Consider the following 26,426-nt stretch of genomic DNA (forward strand, 5'->3'; position numbering starts at 1 on the left):
TGATGTTATAATTTCTTTTTAAGGTGTGTAGCACTTACCTAGCTTTATCCTTCTCTGCTTAAAGGTCTTGGCAAACTGTTCCAGCTCCTCCAGATCAGTAGTTTCATCTGGACTAGGCTCCATTAGCCTCGACTGGGTTTTTAGGTGCTGAGGAGTGAGTCCTCCTGAACTAGGAGTGCTTGGAGTCAACAAACTCGCTGGGATATTATGGTTGTTATTAGGAGGAGTAGTTTGGTTTTGATTGATGTTTTGGGGCAGTTGACTGTTGGGAGGAATGGAGGTGTTAAGGTGGTGATGCGGAGAGGGCTGTTGGTGAGGAGAATGTTGTTGGTGGTGATGATGGTGGTTCTGGGCTTGCTGTTGTTGCTGCTGGTGTTGTTGCTGCTGCACCTTCTGAAGTTGCTGGAGCTGTTGCTGGGCTGCCTGTGCTATTTGTTGAACCTGCAAGGAAAATACGTTGGATAAAAACGAGATATGGTGTGTATTGTATATTTAAAAGAAATTAAAATGCTTCTAAGCATGCGTGGGTGTTGGGTGTTTTTGGTGTGTATATGTGCAATAAAAAAAGTTAAGATTTTTAATAAATTTCTTTGAAATTACACACGTTGGGCACCAATAAGATGTCAAGATTAAAAAAATATCAAACAAATTAAAATTCACTGACTTACTAAGGTCATTAAAAGAACTTTGCTTAATATAATTTTCGGTTAGATCATTTTTGGTATTTGCTTAATATTTTATGAACTGTGATGGGTCACATGCTATATTTTGGTTAAACGATTTCTGAGTTATATGTAGTTGGAAATTGTTGAAAATAGTGACCAGTAAAGATATTTCAATCAGCATTCAAATTTAAAATAACACACTATCATCTCATTATAGGACAGTACAGTAATATAATTAAAGGATTATAATTAGAAAATCTTCGTTGCCTAAAATCATCATTAAATGAACTTTACGCCTTATCATATCTCAAAAAAATACCCTCTAGTAAATCATTATAAATAGCTTTTATCATGTATTTCTCATAATCGATCGTTACTCAAGTGCCTTACAAATAAATTATTGATATAAATAAATATTTATCGTAAATTTAACCTAAATTGACTTTCTAGTAATTGTTTTTTTTTTTATAAATTATTAATAATTTAGGTATTACCAATATGAGTAATTTTCTTGGTTTAAGTAAAACGTAATTTCAGTGTATCATTATGTATGTACATGCTCACAATAAACTGGGGTGCATAAACTTAAAAAAACAAATTTCATAATCCAACACACCTGCATCGAATGGGGGTTTCTATGATTTATCCCTGACCTGGGAAATCCTTGAAGAAACCCCTTAAAAGCAAAAAAATTTCTTATCATCATCAATCCGCATCAAATCATTTTAGTAAAACTACAAGATATTCCATAAGATCCTTACCTGATTTTGCAAAAAGAATTGAGGATTAATTGGTTGTCCGCTGGCCTGTTGTAACATGGCCAATTGCTGTAACCCCTGGGGGTTTTGGAAGGCCTGTAACCCGCTTAACATCTGGTGTATCGGGTTGCCGAAGATACCCAAGCTGCCTAGGGCTGCCAGGGCGGATCCCACCCCTGAACTGGAATTGTTAATGTTGGAGTTTGGGGAGGGTATTCTGTGGGGTTCTGGTTGACCCGTGACCTGAAAAGAACGTTTGGATTTTGCATTAAATAGTATTTACTTCTTAAATTAATTTTTAATTTAAGTCGAAAGGCTTTGTACTGGCTTCAAATACTACGGCAGTCGCATATATAAGTCATTCAACTGCAAGTAAAGGCGAGAGCGCCAGTTCATTCTTTGATATAGTTCAAAGTGATTTGGGCATGGAATTCTCTTTAAAAATATCATATAATTAAGATTCGTAATAAATATTGAAAAAGTTTTTACATCTTCTCTCTCTAATACATATGCAACAGAGAATTAGGAAAAAAGAAAAAACTAGGAGATAAAGAAGAAGTAGAAAAAAGGCAAGTAATAAGTTGAAAAAATAAAAGGCATTTTAGATTAAAAAAAAAAAAACAGAAGCTGTATTAAGCATATTTTCTTCTCAAGAAGAAGATGAGGACCTTAATAAAGATGAAACAAAGATTAACGTAGAAAAAGCAAAATTCTACTGTGACTATAAATTTCGTTCATTTTTTACGAAGATGAAGAAGAATAAGAATAAGAAGAACAAAAAGGAGAGGATGAAGTAGATGAAGAAAACGAATGGCAATCGAGTTACGAGTTAAAGAGTTACATTCCGAAGAATCCAAACGATAGTTTTATAAATTATGTTCTTAATACCAATTCATTTGGAAAAAAAATTAAGGTTAAATTCACCAAAAATGAAAATTACCTTTGAAATGACTAGAAGATGGCGATAATAATTGAAGAATTATGTGTAGTAATGATTTTTTACATCATATCAATTGTTAGAAAAGTATTTCAACTTCTTATTAGGTTTTGTATTCTTATGGTTATACCCTTGAAATTCGCTTGCGTCATATTTGCAAATGAATTCCTGTCAATGCGATTATAGAATATTGCCGGCTTTTGTATGTTTTGCTTGATTTTTATACAGATTAAAATGGACATAAAAAAAATAGGAAAATTATATAATTTAAGGTCAGATTTATATTTTTGACTTATATGCGACGTTGCCAAGTAGAAAGTCCTTTAAATAAATCATATATGAGGTTATTCATGATATTGATCACATTGGTCCAATGTTTTCGAAAAAAAATACACAAATAAACATTCTGAATAGCTAATCGGAGCAATTGAGCTTAAAAAATTCAAATGATGGTTTTATAAATTATGATCCCAGATATAACTAGTTCAGCTTGCTGGAAAAAATTAATAATGACGTTAACTACTTGGAAATAGCAGCAAATTTTGTTTAAAAGGTTTGCAGAAAGTCTACCAATGACTATATTTAAAGTTATTTATGATATTGATCACATAGATCCAAGGTTTTTTCACTAATAAAAATATATCATTTATTCATTAAAAATTGAATTATACCTGGTACCCTTGTTCCTATATAGGAAGAAAATGAAGAGGAAAAAGAAGACGGAGATGGAGGAAGAGAAGTAGAAGAAGAAATAATATTAAGAAGTAGATCTTCTGGTACTTATAAGTGGAATAAGAGGAAATCTTCTTTAAAAGGAAGCTATTCATGATATTGATTATATTGGCCTAATGTTTTCCCAATAATAAAAATGTTTAAGTAAGCCAATCAAAATTGTCCTTGATACCTGGACCGGATCTTTTGTTAATACTATGTATAGCATTTATGAAAACATTGTTGGTTAAATATAAACAAAAAGAAAAAAAAGAAGCAGCAGGAAATGAAGAAGAAAACGAAGAAGTAAGAAATACAAAAGAACTAATAAAAAGGCATCGAATGTTATAGATCATTGTCATCAAATGGCTAATATATGACGTTGTCAAACAGCAACTATTGTAACGAAATTCAGGAACACTGGAAGTTTACAAATTATAGATTTACAACAATATAACCAAACTTAAAAACAAGACACCATAGAAGCAAATATTAAGCTAAACGTAAGTAGAACCCTAAATAAACCCTAAAAATCAAATTTTAACTACAAAATACGAGTAAAATAATATAAAAACTAGGAGAATAATTCACGTATTTACATTTTTATAATAGTATATAATTGATAATGTATAAAGACCATATTTGAAACTTCTTATACCATTGTTCATATTGGTGCAACATTTTCCCTATAATAAAAAAGGTTTATTGAGCCATTCAAAAATTATCCTAGATACTTGGATTGCACCTCTGATTAATCCTATATAAAGAATTTTTTAAAATTTTGTTGGCTCAACTATAAAAAAAAGAAAAAGAAAAAGAAGAAGCAGAAGGGGAAAAAAACGAAAAAGATGAAGTAAGAAATACTTAAGAACTAAGAAAATGCTATTAAATACGCAAATAAACACTCTAATAGCTAATTGAAGCAAATCACTTTACAGAGTTTTCCAGATATAACAAGTTCAGCTGCCTGCAAAAAAAATTACTTCAACTACTTGGAGTAACAAAAAATCTCATTCGAAGTTGGCTTAATATAAATAGAAAGAAAAAAAGAAATAGAAGTAGAAAAAAAGAAGACGAAGAATGATAAAAAAGAAGTATGAAATACACAAGAACTAAAAGACTGCTACTAAACGCACACATTAACACTCTGAATAGCTCATTGGAGCAAACGAGACTACAGGGTATTCTATATATAACCAATTCAACTCCTGGAATAAATAAATAATGACGTAAAACTACTTGGAAGTAGCAGCTTAAAGTCTTAAAAATTAAGCATCAAAAGTTAAAGATCATTATCATTAAACGGCTGATATGCGAGGTTGCAGAAAGTTTATAATTGATATAAAGACCATATTTGAAGCTACTAATGACATTGATCACATTGATCCAATGTTTTTCCAATAATAAAAATGTTTTAGTGAGCCACTCAAATATTGCTATTGATACCTGAATTGGCCTTCTTTGTTAATCTTATATATTTCATTTTTCAAATTTTGTTGGTTCAATGTAAAGAAAAAGAGGAAGGAGGAGAAGAAAAATAAGAAAAAGAAGAAGAAGAAGAAGAAGAAGCTTCTTGAAAATAGAAGAAAATCTCCTTAAAAATTAAGCATCAAAAAGTAAAGATCGTTATCATCAAACGGCTGGTATGCGACGTTGCCCAGCAGAAAGTATATAATTGATATAAAAACCATATTTGAAGCTATTCATGACACGGATCACATTGATCCATCGTTTTTCCAATATTAAAAAAATGTTTTAGTGAGCCTTTGATACCTAGAGGATTGGACCTTTGACCTTTGGACCTATATATCACATTAAAAAAAAATTATGGGCTCAATCTGAGAAAAAATAAGAAAAAAGAAATAAAGAAGAAGAAAAAGGTATATAAAATAAAAATCTAAGATATAAACGATACAAATAAGAGGACAAGGAAGCAGAAGAAGAAAAAAAAGGAGGAAACTTCCACTAAATGCACAAATAAGCATACTGAATAGCTAACAAATGAGTTTACAAAGTTAGACCCTTAAGAGTTGAAATTATTTCTTTATAAATTATTTTGTCAAATATCTGGAAGTAATAGAAGATCCTCTTTGAAAGTCTTGTAAGCCTCAGATATAATCGGTTTAACTACCTGGAAGAAATTAATAACGAGGTCAAGTACTTTGAAGTAACAGAAAATTTCCTTAAATTTAAATCTAAAAATTGGCTTAAAAGATTATTATTATCAATTAGATGATATGCGACTTTGCCAAGCAGAAAGTATAAAGTTTATATAGAGATTCTATTTGATAGGTCTAACGTTTTCTCAATATTAAAAATCTACACAAGAATACGAAGGAGTAGAAGAAGAAGAAGAAGAAGAAGAAAAAGACGAAAAAAAGAAATTTAATTTGTTTTTAAAATGAATTGTTTTCAACATGTAAACAGTTCAATTGCCTGGAAAACATAGATAATGACATCAGCTACATAGACGTAATAGACAATAGGCCTTAAAAGGGTTTAAAATAAAGTTAATTATCTTTAAGAAGATTGATGGTTAACCTAGGGAATCTATCACTTCTTAATGCTCTCTGATACTGAAACTTCTCTACTACATTTAAAAAAAAAATTAAAAAATTTCACGTTAATTAAATTTTTTATTCAAAGCTCACGCCACGTTCCATGCGATCGCCTTAACGAAACGTAAACTTATGATTTTAAAACAATTAAGGAGTGACTAAGCGCGATATGCTCTTAAGTGCATTTTAACCTACGTCATCATTTAGAAAAAAAACCGTATTTTATTATTCAAAATATTAATAAGTTATCCGTTACGGTTAGTTTACTCCTATACGTTTTCCAATTTAACATTTATCAAATAAAATCGGTGGGTTTAGGCCTAATGAATTTAACGTTCAAACAGTAATATTCCATTTTAATAACATAACCAAACAAAAATCGAAAACGCCTCGGGGCGTTTACATAAATCCGTGTGTGCTACGCCTCGTTTTGTTTCCCCAAAGAATTTTCAACTTTCCAGAACAAGGGTCGCGGCCCACGATTTATTTTATTAACTTTGGAAAATAAATGTTTTCCAAAAGAGTGAAAGGGAGGAGATCAGTTCGTACTTACCAAATTAAGTGCGCCATCTCTATCGGAATCCAATGAGTTTTCATCGTGATTTTCCGGTGGATTTTCACTACTGATACTTTGATCGTCTCCGCTAAGATCCTGAGGCTGGTCGTTATCTGTAAATGAAAATTGCCACTTTTAAGATGGACATTTTACCCTATAGGTCAATAAATCGTCTTAAAATGGAATTAGGGGCAAGGAAAACCCTAAATGCGTTTAACCCTTTTTAATAACGAATACGGTCACGTGCAGGGGGTAAACTCAGACACGTGCCTGGACATCTTTAAATTATGAAAAACGACTGGGGAGGGTTGATTTATATGGTAAGATGGAAGGTTATTGGCATATGTTAATAAAAGATAAGTAAGAATTTGAATATAGGAGTTGGGACTTTAAAATTAATAAACTAATTTCAGGTTTTGTTATAGACAATTTGAAATAACGTCAAGTCATTAAACTTTTTTGTCCAACTAAAACTGCTTTAAAAGAAATATCTTTGGTTAAAATTAATTATTTAGAGAAACAGCAAAATGTAAAGATATAGAAGCAACGGTGGTAAAACATGAAGTTTTTATATAGCTAATAATTAAAGTTTCTGGTTTAATTGATGATTATAGTACCTTGGATGAAAAAGAGTTGGATAAAATAACAATAGACAAATCTCGTGTTTTTGGAAAATCTATTCTATTAAAACCAATGAGAAAATAAAAATTATTAAATAGTAAAAAAAATTTACAACACACCAAAAACCAACCACAAAGTAGAGAATAAAAATTTACAAGCTTAGATGGATCACTCACTAGAAAATATTAAATCAAATCTGTAGAAAAAGGCTCAATAAAAAAAATCCTAATCAAAACCAAAGGCTTTCGTGAATCAATATGATGCCAATAAATCAGTGTGAAATAATGCGTATCAATTGATGTTACGACTAATAAAGATTCAATATTTTTTTAAAAGGCAAAGTTAGAGAAAAACATTTAGAAACTCAGTACTTTAGGTTGTAAACTAAATTTTATTCATTTTTATATACACATGCTGTAAATAACGCAGTCACAACACAATCTTCTAAAGTAGAAAATAAGGCATTAATAGTAAACTTGGTAGTAACACCAACTATTAATATTTAGACAGTCAGACATGTAAATGTCAAAGCTTCCTAAAAAGCGTGAATAATAACGTTAACTACCTAGAAATAACACAAAAGTTATTTTCAAAATTAATTATTTAAAAAAAAATTAGAATAGGTTTATATTGAGCAATTATAACTAAGAAAAAAATATTTCTAGTGTTAACAAAAATATGCTTCTCAAAACCAAAAAATCCTTAAAAGATGTTTTCAATTCATAAAAAGAGATAAAGAAATAGCTACAACTCCCTATGAGAAAAATTTTAGTTTTAATTAAAACAAATGCATGTAGCTTTAAAGTATTTAAATTTATTATAAAAAAACTCAATAAATAAGTAACAAATTTAACTGCTTGGACGAAAATAAAAAAATAACTTAGCTGTCTATTAGGCCATTGCCAAAAATTATGAATAAATAAATAAATAATGGCTTTATTTGTACTTTTTAATAGTGTACATAGGCAAAGTCTAGCCAAAGGCTAATGTAACAAATGTAAGCAAAATTATTTTAGATAGCACAACAGAAAGAAAAAAATTTACATTTGTAATGGTAACACTAATAGTTATGTAAAAATAAACAGATATACACTCATTGGCCCATAAAAATCAAATTCATTAGACAAAGGGAAAAACAAATATAATGGACAAGAACAAAAATTATTAATATTTCAATTGTATATTATTCGATCATATATTGTTCCATTACATTTGTTTTTAATTTTTTCTAATGAATTTTTGGCAATAACCTAAGATTTATTTTGTCGATTTAATACTTTATAATTTTAACTTTATTTGTAATTAATTAGAGTATAGGTTTTAGTAACGCACCTCATACACTATATTATGTATTTTACGATTTTGGGAAATAAATAAACAAATTAATTAAGGAAATAAAAAATAAATTATTTTAACTGGAAAATACGAATAATAATGCCAATTTCCTCGAAATAATTTGAAAAATGCTTTAAAGGGTTAAAAAGTTAATTAACCCAATCAAATAATAGATGGATTATGATTTTATCTTAAATGTTCACAAATATTACCCACTAATTACAGATTGTTCATACACATACCCAATACTTCATAATATTGTGTATGTTTATAATAATATGCAATTATTTTTTATTGTAAATCTATCTTTTTACTATAATTTAAAAAATTATAAAAAACAACTGCCTAGCCTATTCAACCTATAAGCCTTGGATTTTAAAATGTAGTCCATGTTCCTATATAGGGTGTCTCCTTTTTTATAGGGACAATATTGCTATCTCCTATACTATAAAAGATACGAGGGCGGTTAAATTAGAAAAAAGTTGCGGCGTTTTATTCTGATTAAAAAAGTGTATTTAGATTTTTTATACGACGTTTCGTTTTTTAGATATCATCATCAACTTTATTTTTTAAATACGGACCTGGATTTTTTATTTTATATTTAAAAAGAATTTTTATTTTCCTTTTCAACGATGTATAACTTAAATGTCTGTCTTGACGTTTCGGTATAAAAATGGCAGTTTTCAAGCTTTTTTCTTTAATACGGACCTGATTAGTATTTACAAAATTAAAATACCTTTTGAATGCATATTTACCTATTTATCTTCAATATCAAACATAAAATTTTAAAACTACAGTGACCTTTTTTTTGTGGGTAAGAAAAAGAAATTCGAAAATTTGGTATGGTTCTTTTAATTTACGAGTAGTTGCTTTAGATTTAGAAGGGGAACAATAAATGTGTAAATAAAATAGAATTTTACACTTTTAATAAGAAATATTTTATTTACTTTACACACAAATGACAAACGTGTATTAACCAAAAAAATAACAAAACAATACGATTTAACTAAAGAAACAACATTCTCTTTACATACATTAGGCAAGAAAAGTTGCTGTTTTTCTTGCTTATAAAGCAGTTTTTTAGTTCTGAGAAGAAATTAAGCAGTTTTTTACAAATAACATTTACACTATTTACAAAAAATTTTCGAAGTGACCCCCATTATGTTCAATGCATTTTACGGTCCTTAATTCTCAATTCTCTATTGAGCGGGTTAAGTATTCGGGCTTTAAATCTCTAAATGCAGCAGTGACCCAATGTGTTAACACCTCCATATTATTTATTTCACTGTTATTGATTTTATTTTTAAAAAATCCCCATAAGAAGAAATCCAGAGGATTAAGGCATGGGGAACGAGGAGGCCACCTTACAGGACCGTGTGTTCCTACCCAGCAATTAGGGAAATTTGTGTTGAGAAAATCTCGGGCAACAGCGGAATTGTGAGCGGCACAGCCATCCTGCATAAACCACCGAATACTTCTTAATGTTTCCGATGGAATTTCATCCATAACTTCCATCAATAGGTTAACGTACCTTTCACCATTTAAATTTCCATCAATAATTTTGGGACCTATTAGCCTATTACCGATGATCCCGCACCACATATTAAGACTAAATTGATTTTGAGGCGTTTCTTCTACTAAATGTGGGTTGTTTTGCGCATAGAAATACTTATATTTTTGGTTAAACATGCCACTATTAGTGAATGTAGTTTCGTCGGTCCTTCAAATGGTCATAGAGAACATCGGGTCTGCATTTAACATCTCTTGATACCAACGGCAGAAAATAAGTCTGCGTTCTGAATCACCTGGATGCAGTTTCTGAACCGGTTGGAACTTGTAGTCATGATACCTATGTTTATTTAAAATTCTTCCGACCACTGAAGGATGTAATCCACATTCAGAATCTATAATTCCTAATGAAGACTCCGGATAAAGATAAATTTGAGCTAAAACATTATCATGGTTGTGCGTATTCTTGGTATTTTCCGCGTTTTTTTGATACACATCTAAATTCGATGAGGTTTCTTGAAACCAAATAAAAAGTTTTTCGCGCTGGAGCAGTTCTGTTTGGATATAATCTAGCATACTCCCTTACTGCATCATCAACCTTTCGATAACATCTTATAAAAACATCGTACATGTCCCTTTTTTCACTATCACTATACCGTACCATTTTACAACTTAACTTTACAACTTACCATTTACAACGTATTTATTTTGTTAATATTAAACTAGGAAATTGCTAATGAAACAACCAAAGCTTTTAAACTAATTTAAGAAACGAACTTACGGCAAAACGTTAAAATATCAAAGTAATATTTTAATAATTTTGTTGTAATTAATAATAATAATTGTTGTCGTAGCTACGACATATTTTTGTTTTCATGGCCTACCTAAATAAGTCACAGCCGTAATAAATCTGACATTGTTATAAAGTTTGAACCATTCGGCAAGCACGGTTCCATTTTCATTAAAGGTGGCGGCTCTCCATGCAGCTTTGAAAATAGATTTTTGTTATCGAATATTAATATTGAACAAATTACATATCGTATTTTTTTTTCTAACCACATAAAAAAATATCAGCCGCAATTGATGTTAGTGAATAATATTAGCAGCTAACCCAACTCAACCCAAATCTGCCGTATTTTAATTTTGTAAATACTAATCAGGTCCTGCCTCTAAAAATGCTTAAAAGGTGGCTCCAATTCATCAAACTATAACAACAAAAATATAATCACAATCAAAACTAAACCAAAAAAACCTTTAAAACTTTTTTTCCCTTACAACTTTCCGTCATTTCCCCAATCCCATATTCACATTTTCTTGCTCGCATAACATGAAAATATGTACAGCAATTTTCCAGTTGATTTTCCTTAAGCATGTTAAGTCCTGTGGAGTTATTGATAACGCAAATAGCGCCTTGATAAGGTCCCTTGCCCTTCTATCACGAGTGTACGGAAATTTCACACTTGCTGCCCATTTACCCACCGGATTTTATGAAGGGGAGAATGACTTTAAAGACATTTTAAGCATAAATATAAGAGAAACATTGTTATAAAAATAGACAATATTTTAAACTTTTCACTTTCTTTTTTTATTTCTTGCAGGTTCTGAAATACTATTAAATTATTAAATTTATTCGACTTATTTGCAACCCTCCCCGTTTAAAAATTTTAAATCCGTAATCAAAATGGCAGTAAGCACGCGTCCCCCTTTCGATTTCGTTCGATCACAAAAGGGGAAACGGGAACGTACGGGAAGAAGGGATTGAGCGACGACGGTTGATTTTTGATTAAGAAAAATCACCAGCGGCGCACGCGGTCACCTTTTCATACAGATTAGGGTTAAACTAAGGGTTATCCGGGAGCTAACAATGGCCGACACAAAGGGTCGCGAGCCATCAATCTTTTTAATGACATGCCGGTTGTTTTTTTTTGAATTAGTACTTGGTTAACTAAGTCTTAAATACTTTTATAGTGTTTTTGTTTAGTCAATCAAAGTTTTACTTAAAATGGTGGCTTAAAGCTCTTTAAAGACGAAGCAAATATGTGCATATCTAAGATATGGATATACCTAGAATACTTGGAAATGTAGGGAAGAGTAAAAAGAAACGTTTTATACATGATGATGCGGAAAATTTTACTATTTGGTGGCTAATAAAAAGTTCTAGGTCGTTTTATGAAGAAATAGGATTTTCAATATTTTGTTTTAAAACATTGACTAATTGGCTGTTCAACTGTAAGAGCGTAGCTATCAAACACCGTTTGCCGCTTATTTTTGCTAGAAGTTTTTATTTTATTTTTTTAGGCACATAAGGTATCAGAGAAGATATACAGGTTGGTCGTGAAGTAAGGAATAAATTTAATAACTCGTAAATAAATTTAATAAATTTTATTCAAACTGTAACCCAATTTTTTTATTCATTTTTGGAATGACCTTACAATTCCTAATATTTTTATATAGCATATGCTATACCTATAAGTCATATAAGTCCGAGAAAAATACCTAAAGAAAAGGAAAAATAAAATAATTTTTAATACGTTTTATTATATCGAAAACGAAGCTGCGTAAACTTAAATCTAATTTTATTTTAGCAAATTTTTGAAATATCCCCCTTAGTCAACTGACAATAGCCTAATCGATCTACAAATTCCTGCTGCACATTTCGAATCATTTCGGGCACATTATTTCATGACGGATGTGTTGTTTTAAATCTAGATCTAGATTTGCCGGTTGGCTTTTAAATACCTCTCCTATAAGGTATTACCGTAAAAAAAAGTCTAGTGGAGTTAGATCGGGTGAGCTTGGTGGCCACTCAATAACACCGCTGCTTCCAATCCACCTGTTTGGAAAAATAAAAGGAGCAACATAGCAAATCCGGAAAACTCTAATATCTAAACTATTATTATATCCAAACACATATTTTGCAAAAGCTCATAAATTTCAAGGCGCCTCTCAAAGTAACCTTTCAAGAGTTCTTGATGAACTTGCATCTTATAAGGGTGGTATTTATTTGTATGTATTATTTTTAGAATACTTGTTTTCCAATATCCATGTCTTTTACTACCTGCCTAGATGCTACATGCTTGGCGTATTTTTATTTAAATAACTCACAAACTTCCTGATGGGTTCTAACTCGATTACCGTAGCCAATCCTCATTAAGATTTTAAGTAATAATAATGTAATTTAATGTAAAAAAAACCAAAATAGACTAAAAAACTAGTGAAACGTTATCAAAAACACACAGAACTATTGACACTAATTATTCTTTTGTTACCCGCGTTATAAATCCAAAGCTTACTATGGAGCTATGCCGAAATATTGAATTTTCAAACTTTTAATGAGAATAACTGCAAAAAGCTTCGGCTTAGGTACAGCACATGCTTCATGAAAAATGGTTAGAATTGTAAGGTTAAACCAAAAATGGAATAAAAAATTGGGTTTCAATTTGAAAAAAAAAAAATGTTTAGCAAAGCTTTTTTGAGAAACCTTGTATAAAATTTTTTTTTCGTAAAATATGCCCCAAAAATGTTGATTGGGTTGGGTTGGGTTCGAGCGACTTTTAAAAACAATTTTTTTTAACGAGATATTGAATTTATTCCTTACTTTACGATCACCCTGTAGAGAATATATGTATACAACGCAAGAATTGAATTGCGCTCCATATTTGACAGTCGTAATATTATGATTGCAACGTGGTAGATCGAAATTTAATAGATCGCGTGAACATTGACTGTCAAAAATGATTATCAAATTGGTGCAAGTTTAATTGCCACTATTCAAAAAGTGCGTCCAATGCTCTATCAAAATAATGTTCCTATTTCATCTACTGTGCCAAGATTCATTAAAAAATTCGAAAATCTGGTTCAATTAGGGATGTGAAACACGCAATACGAGCTCGTAGAGATCATTCAAAACAAAACATTACGGCAGTTCGCGAGAGTGTGATGGAGGCCAGAGACGTCATCAGGCACAGGAATTGTATATTTCCACAAGCACTTTCAGCAAATTCTTACTTAAGATTTACAGCTGCATGCCTACAAAATCCAACTCATTCAACAACTTCCACCAGCAGACTATCAACAGCAAAGAGAATTCATCAATTGGATGCTTAAGCAACCTGCTAATTTGGCAGACAAAATAATTTTCAGTTCTGAGGCTCATTTTCACCTTCATTAATAGGAAAAAACTGTCACATTTGTGCCTTTGAAAATCCACGAATAATTAATCAGAAAATGTATGCTGCATGTCACTGTATGGTGTGTATTATGGTCTGACTACAGAGTAGGCAAATATATATACAGAGCGGTCAATATTGTGACCATAACTAGAAATCATTGGACGATTTTTCTTCGAAAACGAAAAAGGTAATGGCGAACGTTATCCCGCTATGTTAAAACAGTGCCTTGTCTTCATTTGGAGGCTATTAATCTTGACGACATGTGGCTTCAGCAGGATGGTGCCATATGTCATAACGCCCATGAAACATGGACAATCTTGCACGAGTTTGTGAGGTCTACCGTTTCCCGATTTAATAACCAGAATTGGCCGCCACGTTCTTGTGATTTAATGCCTTTAGACTTGATATTCTAGTTGATGGTAACCGTTTAACATTATCCAGTATTACATCTTGAGCAGATGGACACAGAAGCATTCGAAAATGATTCTGTTGCTCTGAGTTGCTTCAAAACTCTCCCAAATACTCGTCGATCAGATATTCTTCGATTTGGATACCTGCGGCGGTATTCAACCACTGCTGCTCTACTACTTCCGTTACAAGACCCGTATATAGCCGCATATTTGCGTATTCTTCATTTGTAAAAACAAACATGACATGAATATGTGTAAATTTCTACGCAACTACTGTAACAGAATAACAAACAAAAAACTATCCATGGCAACAAACAAAAAAAAATATCCATGGCACTGCGTCTAGTTGGTGTTAACAGAACGTCATACTAAAGATCAATCATTATTATAGCATTATTAAAAAAAAAATCATATCTTGGCAAGAGAGCATTTACGGACTCATGTTAATGGAATTTACGTAACGAACACATAGTGAAATGTTGTTTCTTACGTCGTGGGACATCCTGTATATAGTGAAAAATGGATGTGTAAATGACCTTTAACTGCTAATAAAAAACTCCAAAATCTCACCCTAATACACAATAAAAAATAAAATGAAAAGTTAAAGCTCATAAGGGCATGTGCACATTGGCAATATTTTCGCATTTTTAACAAAACGATCCATCATCACACGAGGCATTGATGTTTCAGCGGGGCGATCAAACGGCTATTTTACCATTTGCGAGGGTGAATTTATTTTTTTTTAACGGGGAAAAGGGTGTCATTCGGAGAACAAAAAAGAATCGCCCGCTAATCCGTGAAATTTGCTTTTAATCGATTTTCCAGTGTGGTCCAGTGTGGGACTTACTTTATATTCAAAAAACGATTGCTCGACAAATCTGAATAAGTTCGTATTTGTGCCCTCCCCCGAATAAAAAAACGAGTCACGCATTTTACGTGGCTTAAAATCAAAAATGTCTTTGCATACGCCTGATCGGAATAATCCTCGGATCTAGGAATTTATAACATAGAAAAAGTGGTTCTCTAGTTCCAAGAAATCGGCACCTTTTAATAAAAATTAAACAAACTGTTTGGTCTCGGTTCCTTTAATCAGTAATTTTTGTAACAATAGAGCACCAAATTGAAATATACCGCACATAATTAAAAACTACAGTTTTTCTCGTCTGGAAAAAAAAACTAAATTGTAAAATAAAGACATTACTAGGTCTTTAAACTCTTAATTGAATTTTGATTTAGTATTAAGTCACTGTTCCTAGAAAAATCAAAGCGGGGTAAAGTAGAGGTTTTAATTTTTTTATGCTAAATAAAATAATAATGCAAATAATATGAGGATGTCTTCAGGCATGCGTAACAGTTTGGCCCATCAGCAAAAAAAACGTAAAAACAACTGATTTTCAATTAAATAAATGCATAACTTTAAAGGATACGATATATGCTTATTTGTATAATAGAAAATAGCAGATTTTACTGCAGTTTATTATGAAACAAATATTTTTTAAATGCATACTAGAATTTTATCTTCTTAGGATTTCACTTAAGAAAAATGCCAACATTTGAATTATTCTATACGATCATTTAAAGTGAAAAATCTGAAATGTGTCCAAAAATCTGAAAAATTTGAACCACTAACGGTCGGATTATTCAAATTTAAATTTTTTTTTGGTTTTCCCAAATATCCATCTAGAATCGTAGCATATCCAATCATTTACATAATTTGCGGATACACAAATATAAGTTTTTTGTTATTCGTTTACTATCTCGCTTACTATACTAAGACCTACTGAAAGCCATGGACATTTTAAGCTATTTAGAGTTTTTTGTAATTTGTTTACTATAGTAGAGACTCGTAGAAAGCCATAGACAATTCTCGCATTTATCGATGGCACTTTTATAATAAAGAAGACTTTTCTTAAGCCTTCCCATGCTTGTCATAATAAATGAATCAATATAAATCCACATTCTTAGTAATATGTTTTAGAAGATTTTTTTAATCAAAATCTTTTATCAAAATTTTTATTAAAATCTATTCCCCTTATAGGAAAATATTTGAAAATCATATCCTAAAAAATTATGCATTTTAATTACTTATAACAGTGATTTAAATATTTCTTTACTGATAAAATGGTGAAGGTACGATACTGCCAATTTAAAAGAGAGTCAATAAATGTCCTAATAAACACGAAAATTGTAAAAAGTTTACATTGAAAACATTGATCTTACCTTCATGATGTGATGATAGTGGAGTAGGCGGCTTGTCAAGCTTCAGCAAAGGCTTGGGTTCAACTGCAAAAATAAAATTAAGTTATTAATTTTTTTCAAGAAAATAAAACAAAAGTTAATTTCCTCATCACCATTAATAAATTCATAATAATTAGCAAACCGATAATAAATATTTAATGATCGAAACAAGCGTATATCTTCTGTATGCGGTTTTAACAGTACATACATACAAACCCATTTAAATATTTATAAAATTGTCATATTCATATAAGTAACACGCGATGCCGTAAGCTAGATGGAGCTTTTTTATTCGAATCATGCAAATATCAACGTAATGGGCCAACGTTAATTTAAAAATGGAAAAAGACAATTTTAATATTCATAGAAAAAAAACTATAAAAGTTGGTATGCGCTTTATATTAATACATCATAAAGAACTAAACAATAATAGTTTAAAATTTAGTATTCATATCTTAATAGTGTATGCTAGATTTATACTTTAATTTAGAAAAAGAAATGAGTGACTGAGTCTTAAAGGTTATGCATATTTAAATTTTGTTAACAATTATACGATTAAATATCTTAAATAATTAAATTATATACCCCTAAGTTTTCAAATTAAAAGGTTTTAAAACTTTTAATGAGTGTAAAACTTCACCTCTAATGAAGTGCTTCTTTATTAATTCTCAAAAATAAAAAAGAGATATCGATTTACGTAGCATTTTATCTTGACCTATCCAAAGTGAATAAATAAAATCTTCCCCAAAAAAAAATTATTATTCACAATTTATTCCAAAAATCCATTAATTTTCTGTAAATTTATAAAGATTATATATAAGTTATTATGTCGATTTTAGAATTAAGATAAGATCGGTGTGGGTAATTGCGCAAACATTATTCATTGTCGGGTGCTTTTGAAATTATTACTAATTTATAATCGGTTATTTTCGTGGTAAATCATATTTATGGGATGGGCTTATTGATTTCAGATAAAAGAATTATCTAAGTGAAATTTTTCATTATTTTTATTTACCGGGTGAAGCAAATAATAAATAACCTAACAAGGTTTATTTGCCAACTTACAAAATTATTTCTCGTAATATAACCTTCTAATTAACTGCAAATAAACAAGTTACCTAGAAACATAAGTAACTTATTATGCTTTATGAAAGTCACAATTTGAATTTTTTTTCACAATTAATTATTATAATGAAATTTTTACCTTTCGCTTTATCTTTTACTAACTTTTCATATTATCTAGATTTTTAATGATTATTAATAACGCGCTATTTTTCTGTGCTTTTTGCCTAAAATAATTCTCTATGGATCCAAACTGTCTGTCCTATTTATTTGTAATAAATATTTTTAAATGTGTTTACTATACTATTATTTATTTCGATAAAAAATGATAAATTTTGGGGTAAAGTTCTCTCACTTGACCTATGCCCTACATCTTTCTTACTAGCATTTAAGTATTTATAAGGATAATTGCACTTAAAATTTTTTGAAAATCTGCTTTTTCTTTATGATAAAAGAAATATATAATAAGTTTATATAGAATATAAATTATAAGACTTATATAGAATGTAAAATAAAATATGCATAAAAAAGCCACAGAATTTTTGTTTTCTAAATGTTTAATACCATTTTGTTAAAATTCTCATTTTTGTTTTATTGACAGACAACCAGAGTTAAATATGTATTTTAAAGTTATAACTTAAGAATAAATTTAAAAAAAATGACAAAATTTTAAATAATTTAGAAAAAATAATATTAAAAACAAATGCAAAAAGAAATAAGATACAAAGTTAAAATAAAATTAGTTGATTATTATTTTCATATAGGTATATTTAAAAAGATATATATTTAAATTATCAACAGTAATAGAAGAATTATATTAATTTTTTATTAGTGATCACCCAAAAACTTTATAATAATAATTAGGATGATTACTTTTAAACAAAAAATCTAAAAATAACTGATTTTGTGGGGTTAATCATTAAGGTGATCATTTGATTAAAAAACTTGAAGTTTTAAAAATCTCGAATTTTATATAACATTGACTAGAAAACTGAATAAATGATTATTACGTAATTTAAGGTTCACAATTTAAAAAATGGTAAAATTTTAAATAATAATTAAGAAATCTAAAAATAATAATAGAGTAAAGTAGTATAAAAGGGAAAAAATGAGAGCAAAAAGTAATAAAATACAGAGATGGAATAATTTTTAGTACTATTAATATAAGCCTTGGGAAGTGTGTAAAGTAAGTACTTTACGCACGATAGTATAAAAAATAATAATTAGATAAATATTAAGATTTTCACTTAATTAAAGGTCCAAAAGATAAAAACTACAAATAGGGCCATTAGTTGATAAAAAACGGTCATCAAAAAGATGACGTAATAGGGTAATAATGTGGCCTCGAGCTCGTTGACTATTTTTTTTAAAATTAAAATAACATTCTGTTACTCAAAACTTCAAATTGGTATTTTTATTTTTATAAAATTCATAAAACAAACAACTCATTAACATGTTGACATTTTTAAGAAACTCTCAATTTCTCGTTTATTTTTCTTTTTAAAGTGAAAGGTCATTTAAATAAATCTTGTTTAGAATTTAATTTACTATCGATTAAGAATTTTGCACACTGAGTGTATGCATTCTTCGATTTTTATTTTATTTTCACTTTCGTAATCAGCGGAAAAAATACTACTAGCTTGTCTATTTAACCGATAATAACGAAGTTAGCAATGGTGCCAACTTAACTTTGAAAACCCTGTATATGTTAAAAAAATACCTTAATTACTATTGGGAAGATTATATACTTTTACGTATTAAAACAATATTTTATTTTTACATTTTGACAAATATCTATCATAACAGCAACCATAAAAGTATAAAATAATAATTAAAAGGTAGAAATAAATATGCAAATAGTCAGTGAAATTTAAAAAAAGTTCTATGAAGTAAAAATATTTAATAAAAACTAAAATACAATGAGGGTATTTTTGTTGTAAGGATTTAAAATTTCTACACTAAAGGACAATTGCAAAACAAGAACATAAAGACAAAATTGGTAAAAGGTAAAAATAAAATTGAAAATCTAGAAATTTACAGTCTTCATAAAAAAATAAATAATTTTGCATCCTTTGAAAAAATGTAGAATCTTTATACATAACAAAATATTTAAACGATACAGAAGGTAAAAATCTAAAATATTTAAAAAAAAATATGAATATTTAATTAAAGGTAGAAATTTTCAAATAAATGGTCATTATTGAGTTCAAAGTATAAAATCTAAAAAACTAGAAATTTTTGAATTTCAACACTCATAAATAAAAAACATCAAAGTTTTTATTATTTTGTCTCTAAAAAATGATTTCTAGTTAAGTCCAAAATTTAAAAAGATTATTGTGAAGTAATGACCAGAAAAGTGAGTACTTATTCAGAAAATTACTTAATTTAGGGTTCAAAAAAGTATGATTTTTTTATAAATTTTGATTATTTGTGAAGTGTTGACCAAAACACTGCATAATCATTAAGGTGATCACTTAAACAATTAAAATTTAAAATACAAGGAAATACATACGAACAATTTTATATGAAATCAGCCAGTAATTTAGAGAAATAGAATTTAAATAAAAAAAATTAATAAGGAGTGAAAAGCAGTTTTTCCAAACCAAGTTTGTCACAAAAATAATTAAAAACTATTGCAATTTTCCTAATAAAAAAAGAAATAACAAAAAGTGTAAATTTCTATAAAAAATATTTTTCTGGAAAAGTCAATTTTACAAAAAATAATGCAATTTAAATAATTTTAATAATCAGTATTGCCATCTTTAGCTTCTATACAAGCACGAATTCGACAAGGTATGCTATTTATCAAGTTGCTATTATCTTCTTGGGAAATATTTGCCCAGTCCTCTAAAACCGCCTGAATAAGTTGTTCTGTGTTACCACGGTTATTTTAACAATTTTTCTTTTAATCCCATATCATAAGTGCTCCATAGGACTAAAATCTGGTAAGCAAGAAGGCCGCTTTAAAACTGTACCTTCACCTTCTAAGAAACTTTTTCTAACTCTGCTGCTGTCTATATGGAGGTGAATTATCAACCATAAATAAAATAAAATGTCCAAGCCCCGTCTCCAAAGCCTGACTATAGGTTGCAACATGAATGGGAATTTAAGGAAATCTTTAACCAACCATTATTTTAGCTCAAAACATTACAGTACCTCTTTATGTTTCGATATACGTTTGGTAGCTTGGAGTCTAATAAAAACCAATTAAAATAGTGTTTTTTTTATATGGTACTGATCCATTACTTTTCTTCACAATGGACTATAATCACGCCACTTATTATGTTCTCCATGAACCTTCTACTTTCCTCTTGCTTTCACCAGGAATGTTTCTAACACATTATCACATACCCTGGTGCTTTTAGGACTTCTTAACATAGATGTCACCTAAGATTGAATTTAGTATTTTCTTTCACATACTATTCAGTCGAATTATTGACATCTCTTTTCATTTTTGTCAACAATACTCATTATTATGGTCCAATTTCTTTTAGTATTCTCTGATGATATGGACACCGCTGGGTCTTATTTTGCCTTGAAAGTTCTGGAACTAACTGTCTTCGCTAAATAATTCCCAAGTCCAAAGTATTCTTCTGATAGTGCCAACCAGAAAAAAAAACACCTGCAAATGTTGCATTTGAATTAAGCTTTGGATAAGATGTAGGATTTTTTCTTGCTGCGTGATCACGCCTTTCTGCAGTGAATCTTCCACTTCTCCTTGATCTATTCCTTAGTCTTTCCAGTTCTAGAAATCTTAAATAGGTTTTTGGAACAATCTCTTGTGTAACCCTTACAGTTCTTATGATCTGCCTTTGTGACAATTCTTGTTCTACTAGATTATATAAGAGGCAAAGAATAATTCTTTCTCTCTGGACTTCCGATAATCTCACGTACACAATTTTTATTTAAATGTTCGAAAATTAAGAAGTTATAAACGCAAAGCGACGTGCAAGCGAAACAAAATATTAAATATTATTTTGTTTATCTACCTGTTCTTGTTAATAAATACAACTTGTAATATACTTGTAAATAAACACATGTACTTTTTTATTGCTTGTAATAAAAAAAGCGAATATTTCATAATAATACTGGGTAATTTTATTCACGAAAGTTAATATTATCTATAAACATTAATAATATAAGAAAAAGAACAATATAGCTTGCCATATTTCGGCTTCAAATAATTTATCATCAATATTACTCAATGTACCATTACCAAATTAATTAGCACCATTACTCCCCGTAGCAATTTCCCACAGTTCCATTTGTCACACATCCAGCAATTTTCCAGCAAAAAAAAATATATGTCAGATCCAAGACTCCCGACACAATTTAATCTTCGACATCGAAAAATGCCAAAGTCAACGACTCGCGCGCCCAGAAACTTATCAAAATCGAAAAGAAATATCATTTTCAATTAAAAGAATCGCTTAATTGCAACCGAGCCCGATGCCTTGCATTTGATATCTCCCAGTAAATTATTGGCTTAAGCCACCAAGAGCAATTAGCGGTTATTATTACGCCTTTTTTGGTCGGGTAATTTTTTTTCAAGACCGCCAGCCACTTTAGCGAAATTAATTGTTCCGTATTAATTGTGTTTTATTATTAATTGACCGAATTTAGTATCGGGACTTCTGGATTTTATTGTTTCGAAACATACAAAATAAATAAAGAAAATGCTCAACACTCGACAAAATTTTAACGTTTCAAGACATACCCAGAAAAATAATTAATATACAGGGTGAGTTATTAATTATGCACGAAAATTTAAAGGCGTATTGTATATGCATCACTCGCACGCCACAAAGAACGCAAGAAAGAGTTGATAGTTGATCAAAATTTAAATACACTCTAACTTCAAGTTTTTGTTATTGATATTGTTGTATTTTTCTAATACTTTCCAGTAAATAAAATATTAGCTTCTTAAATGCTATTAGGTGATCCATACCTGTATTGAAGTTCACAGTGATTTTTCTATACTTGACAGTATTTAAAATTTTCATTTCAAATGAATTAGAGTAATAGAGAAATATGTGATAGGCATTTTGTGTATGGTATTGCGAACGAAAATGCCTACGAAACAAGGCGTATTTACGAAGAAAAATTCTCGAACCGTGCTAATCCCTAGTCAAATGTTTATTCGCCTTTATTGGCAACTCTGACTGTGAATGAAAATCGTAGTTTCAAGAATTTGACCGCGAACAATGAATAATCTCGTAGAGTTGCAAATGTAGAAGCGAAAGAGGCAGTGTTAAACCAAATTAAGGAGAACCCTAAAGAAATATCAGTCAATCGACAGTGTCCAGAAGAGTGAAGAGGGAATTTTTATATCCGTACCATTTACTGCGAGTGCAAGCACTTGTACCACGTAATTTTCCTTAAAGACTCACATTTTCTCGATATAACAAAAAATAGGCGAGAATCCTCTTCCTAGTTCGTAGTAAGAATACTATTCACAGATGAACCAAATTAAAAAAAAAAAAAAAACGAAAATCCGCATGGAATTATTGAAATTCGGCACCAGCAACAATTTTCGGTTAATGTATGGGTGGGAATTATTGGAAATAGCTTGATTGGTCCACTTTTTTTGCCAGGACGATTAACTAGAAATATGTATTAGTATTTTCTCGAAGAGGAACTGCCTGCATTATTAGAAGAAGATCCCCTTGAGGCCACGGAGATCCACAATAGTAGCCTCCGCGATCTCCCGATGTAATTTCATTAGACTTTTTCCTCCAGGGTTGGGTTGGGTTGGGATGGAATGGACCTAAAACAATTAGTTTATACTAGTCCACTTGAAAATATTGAAGAATTAAAAAATAGGATAGTGGAAAGTTGCGCAACAATTCGGTCAACACAGCAGCCATTTTTGAACGAGTGTGGCAATCAATGGTGCATAGGATAGGTGCTTGCATTGAAGTTGAAGGGAAACACTTTCAATGACTTCTATAACCTCTACTCCTAGTTTGTGTTTTACGTCATGCTAATCACTTTTTCCTTTTGTAAAAACTTTTGATTTTATAAAAATTAAACTGAATAAATAAAATGGCTGTTTATATTATTGTATTAAAAAACTCAAAATAATATATAGCCCCTATAAAAATTTAGCACCTTAGAAAACCTCCCTATACCTACTTTCATATGGTTACTCTAGTTTACTTTCAAATTAATTAGACTTAAGAATTAAGAAGACTAAATTAAAAATGAAATTAAAAATTCGACGCCCTGTATCTCCGCGGGGAAGCATTTTCGGGCATAGGTTTATAGAAAATGTTTTCAATATTTTGACCCTACGAATACGCTCTTAAATTTTCGTGCAAAATTAATGACTCACCCTGTATAAAGAAAACGTTTTTTCTTTCAATTACACTCAAAGGCACCTCATCTCAATAAAACTCATTCCGAAAGGCATTACGAATATGTACATCTCTTCTTATTTTATTTATGAATGCGGGGACATAAGAAGGTCCATTTTCAGACCGAAATGTCCGTCCAGAGGCGTCTCGGGTAGTTTAGCTCTTACGGCTCCCTCGGGAACGGCTGACCCTCTGCTATTATTTTTCGCCCTCAGGACTCTCAAGGCTTTTGCATATATCCTACTTTATACGATAGGTTCCTTATTTTCTCACTTTTAACAGTAGATTTTCGGAGTTTCTATAGGGACTATGAGTTTTTCTTTTTATGTTGGTTTCAAGAGAAATTGCACACGTATTCACACTCATACGATTGATTAGTTTTTATGAGGGCACTTTGAGAGTTTTTATTATCTGAATAATTAATTTTGAAGTGCTTAATAATAGACTTTGTGGCGTTTAACAGTAAACCATTCGCCGAAGATCAATTTCAGAAGTTCATAGGAACCTCGTTGCAGCTTATAACTGCCTCAATGTAGGTCTGATTTCATACAATGATTATGGTATCATCCATAAGTTGACAAATGTGACAGTATTATTAAGTTATGTGATTAAATAGATCATTACAGAAAATAGGTAAAAGGAGTGGGAACAGAATTCTTACATGGAGAACTCTAAATTTTACATCAAATATTGAGGACTTCTGATTGGATATATAGGGGCTACCAATAAGAATGATTGCTAAAATCTGATAAGTTTAAATTGCTAAAAAATAAAAATAAATTGGTTAATTTCTATGATTGATGTTTCATGTTGTAGTTTATTATGTAACATTATGTTTTAAACAAAATATCATTAAGATGTCCACCTCGGCTACGGCGGCAGACGTTTAGACGATGAACCCAATTTTCACATCACTTTTTCTAATAAGTTGAGCTGAATTTCGCGAATAACCCTAGTTATGTTAACTTTCAACTCATTGATGGTTTGAGGATTGTTAGAATACACTTTCGACTTCACATATCCCCAAAGAAAAAAGTCCAGGGGAGTAAGATCACAGGACCTTGGAGACCAGTTGATATTGCCATGTCGCAACCAATTCTGTTCGAAGTCTCCACCATCAATTGCATGCCAAAGAAAGTTTGTTATCATGTCGCGGTAGCGCTCTCGGTTAACTGTCACAGTACGCCCCCCTGTATCCTCAAAAAAGTATGGACCAATAATTCCACCGACATGCAAACCACACCACACAGTCACTTTTAACGGGTGTAATGGCACCTGTGCTAATTTCTGGGGATTGTTCTGACACCAGAAGCGGCAATTTTGCGTATTGGCAACGCTACTAAGACAAAAATGGGCTTCATCTGAAAAGATGATTTGTTTCCCAAAATCGGTATTTTGTTCCAACTGCAACAGGGCCCAGTCGGTAAACGTTCTTCGCAAACCATGGTCAGCAGGCTTCAATTCTTGAATTAGAACCATCTTATATGGATGTAGGCCTAAGTCTTTCTTCAAAATGAGCCACAGAGACATTGGTGAAATGCCTAATTACTGAGAACGGCGCAAAACAGACACATTGTTATTCGCGTGAACACTTTCTCTTGCAGCGGCGATATTTTCAGCGGTCCTTGCACTTTTTTGTCGCGTTGGTGGCTTATTATCCAGAAGAGTGTACTCCTGTTCAAACTTATTAATTGTGCGCCTTATTGCAAGCTCAGAAGGCCGTCCACGATGGCCAAAATCTTCTCTTAGAACACGATAACAGGCTCTAACCGATTGCGCATTTTCGTAATACCTTTTCACGATAGCTATACGTTGCTCTTGACTTAAACGATTCATGATGAAATGTCAAAGTATACTTAACACAACTGACGCTTGATCTGCGTTTTGACACATACCATTTTGCGTACATGGCCCACTAAACTTCTATCACTTCTATTGATGGACCCAATATAAGACATTAACCAGTTTCAATAGTTTATGTCTTAATATTATTTGTCCATCAATTACATCGAACGCGTTACTTAAGTCATAAAAAAATCCAAATGTATCCACAATTTATTCTAGACTACGATTTATATAGGTAAATGCTTCATAAATAGCCTTGTGCTGCTGACCTGTTCTAAAGAAAACGATGTTGACAGGGTGAAAAGACTTTGTTAAGTTCAAAATAAGTATTTCACAAGTCTATTATAAAAAAACTTTCCAAAAATCTTCGAAAACACCAAGAGATTTAAGATAAGCCGAAAGTAATTCTGATGGAAAAATACCTTCTCGAAATTACATTTTTGAGAGAATACAATAGACCTGGCAACATAGTTTAGAACAAATGAATACATTTAAACCGACTGTTTTAGAAGTACGCGTGTTTATCGTATAAATGCCAAGATGATACTAAATAATTATTCTTATACAATAATTTATTCGCAGTTATGTTGAAAAATCAACTGAGTGAATTCTGTTCGGATTAAAAATACCAAATATTCGATTAAATCACCAAAAATGTTAAAATGATTAGAGAATATCCCACACAAAAAATAT

General features: G+C 30.6%; 1 protein-coding gene across 2 annotated transcripts in view; it reads right to left on the reverse strand.

Moving 5' to 3' along the window:
• The window catches only part of LOC126738470 (POU domain protein 2-like), a 118,513-nt gene that overhangs the window by 5,798 nt on the left and 86,289 nt on the right, over positions 1–26,426 (reverse strand). For both annotated transcript variants that reach the window (XM_050443833.1, XM_050443834.1), the window contains 4 exons: positions 16,453–16,515; positions 6,183–6,298; positions 1,427–1,666; positions 39–441 (listed from right to left, as the gene is read on the reverse strand). In XM_050443833.1, the coding sequence (XP_050299790.1) occupies positions 39–441; positions 1,427–1,666; positions 6,183–6,298; positions 16,453–16,515 (822 nt within the window). The remainder of the gene's footprint in view (positions 1–38; positions 442–1,426; positions 1,667–6,182; positions 6,299–16,452; positions 16,516–26,426) is intronic.

This window comes from Anthonomus grandis, chromosome 7 (genome assembly GCF_022605725.1).
Source record: "Anthonomus grandis grandis chromosome 7, icAntGran1.3, whole genome shotgun sequence".
NCBI lineage: Eukaryota > Metazoa > Arthropoda > Insecta > Coleoptera > Curculionidae > Anthonomus > Anthonomus grandis.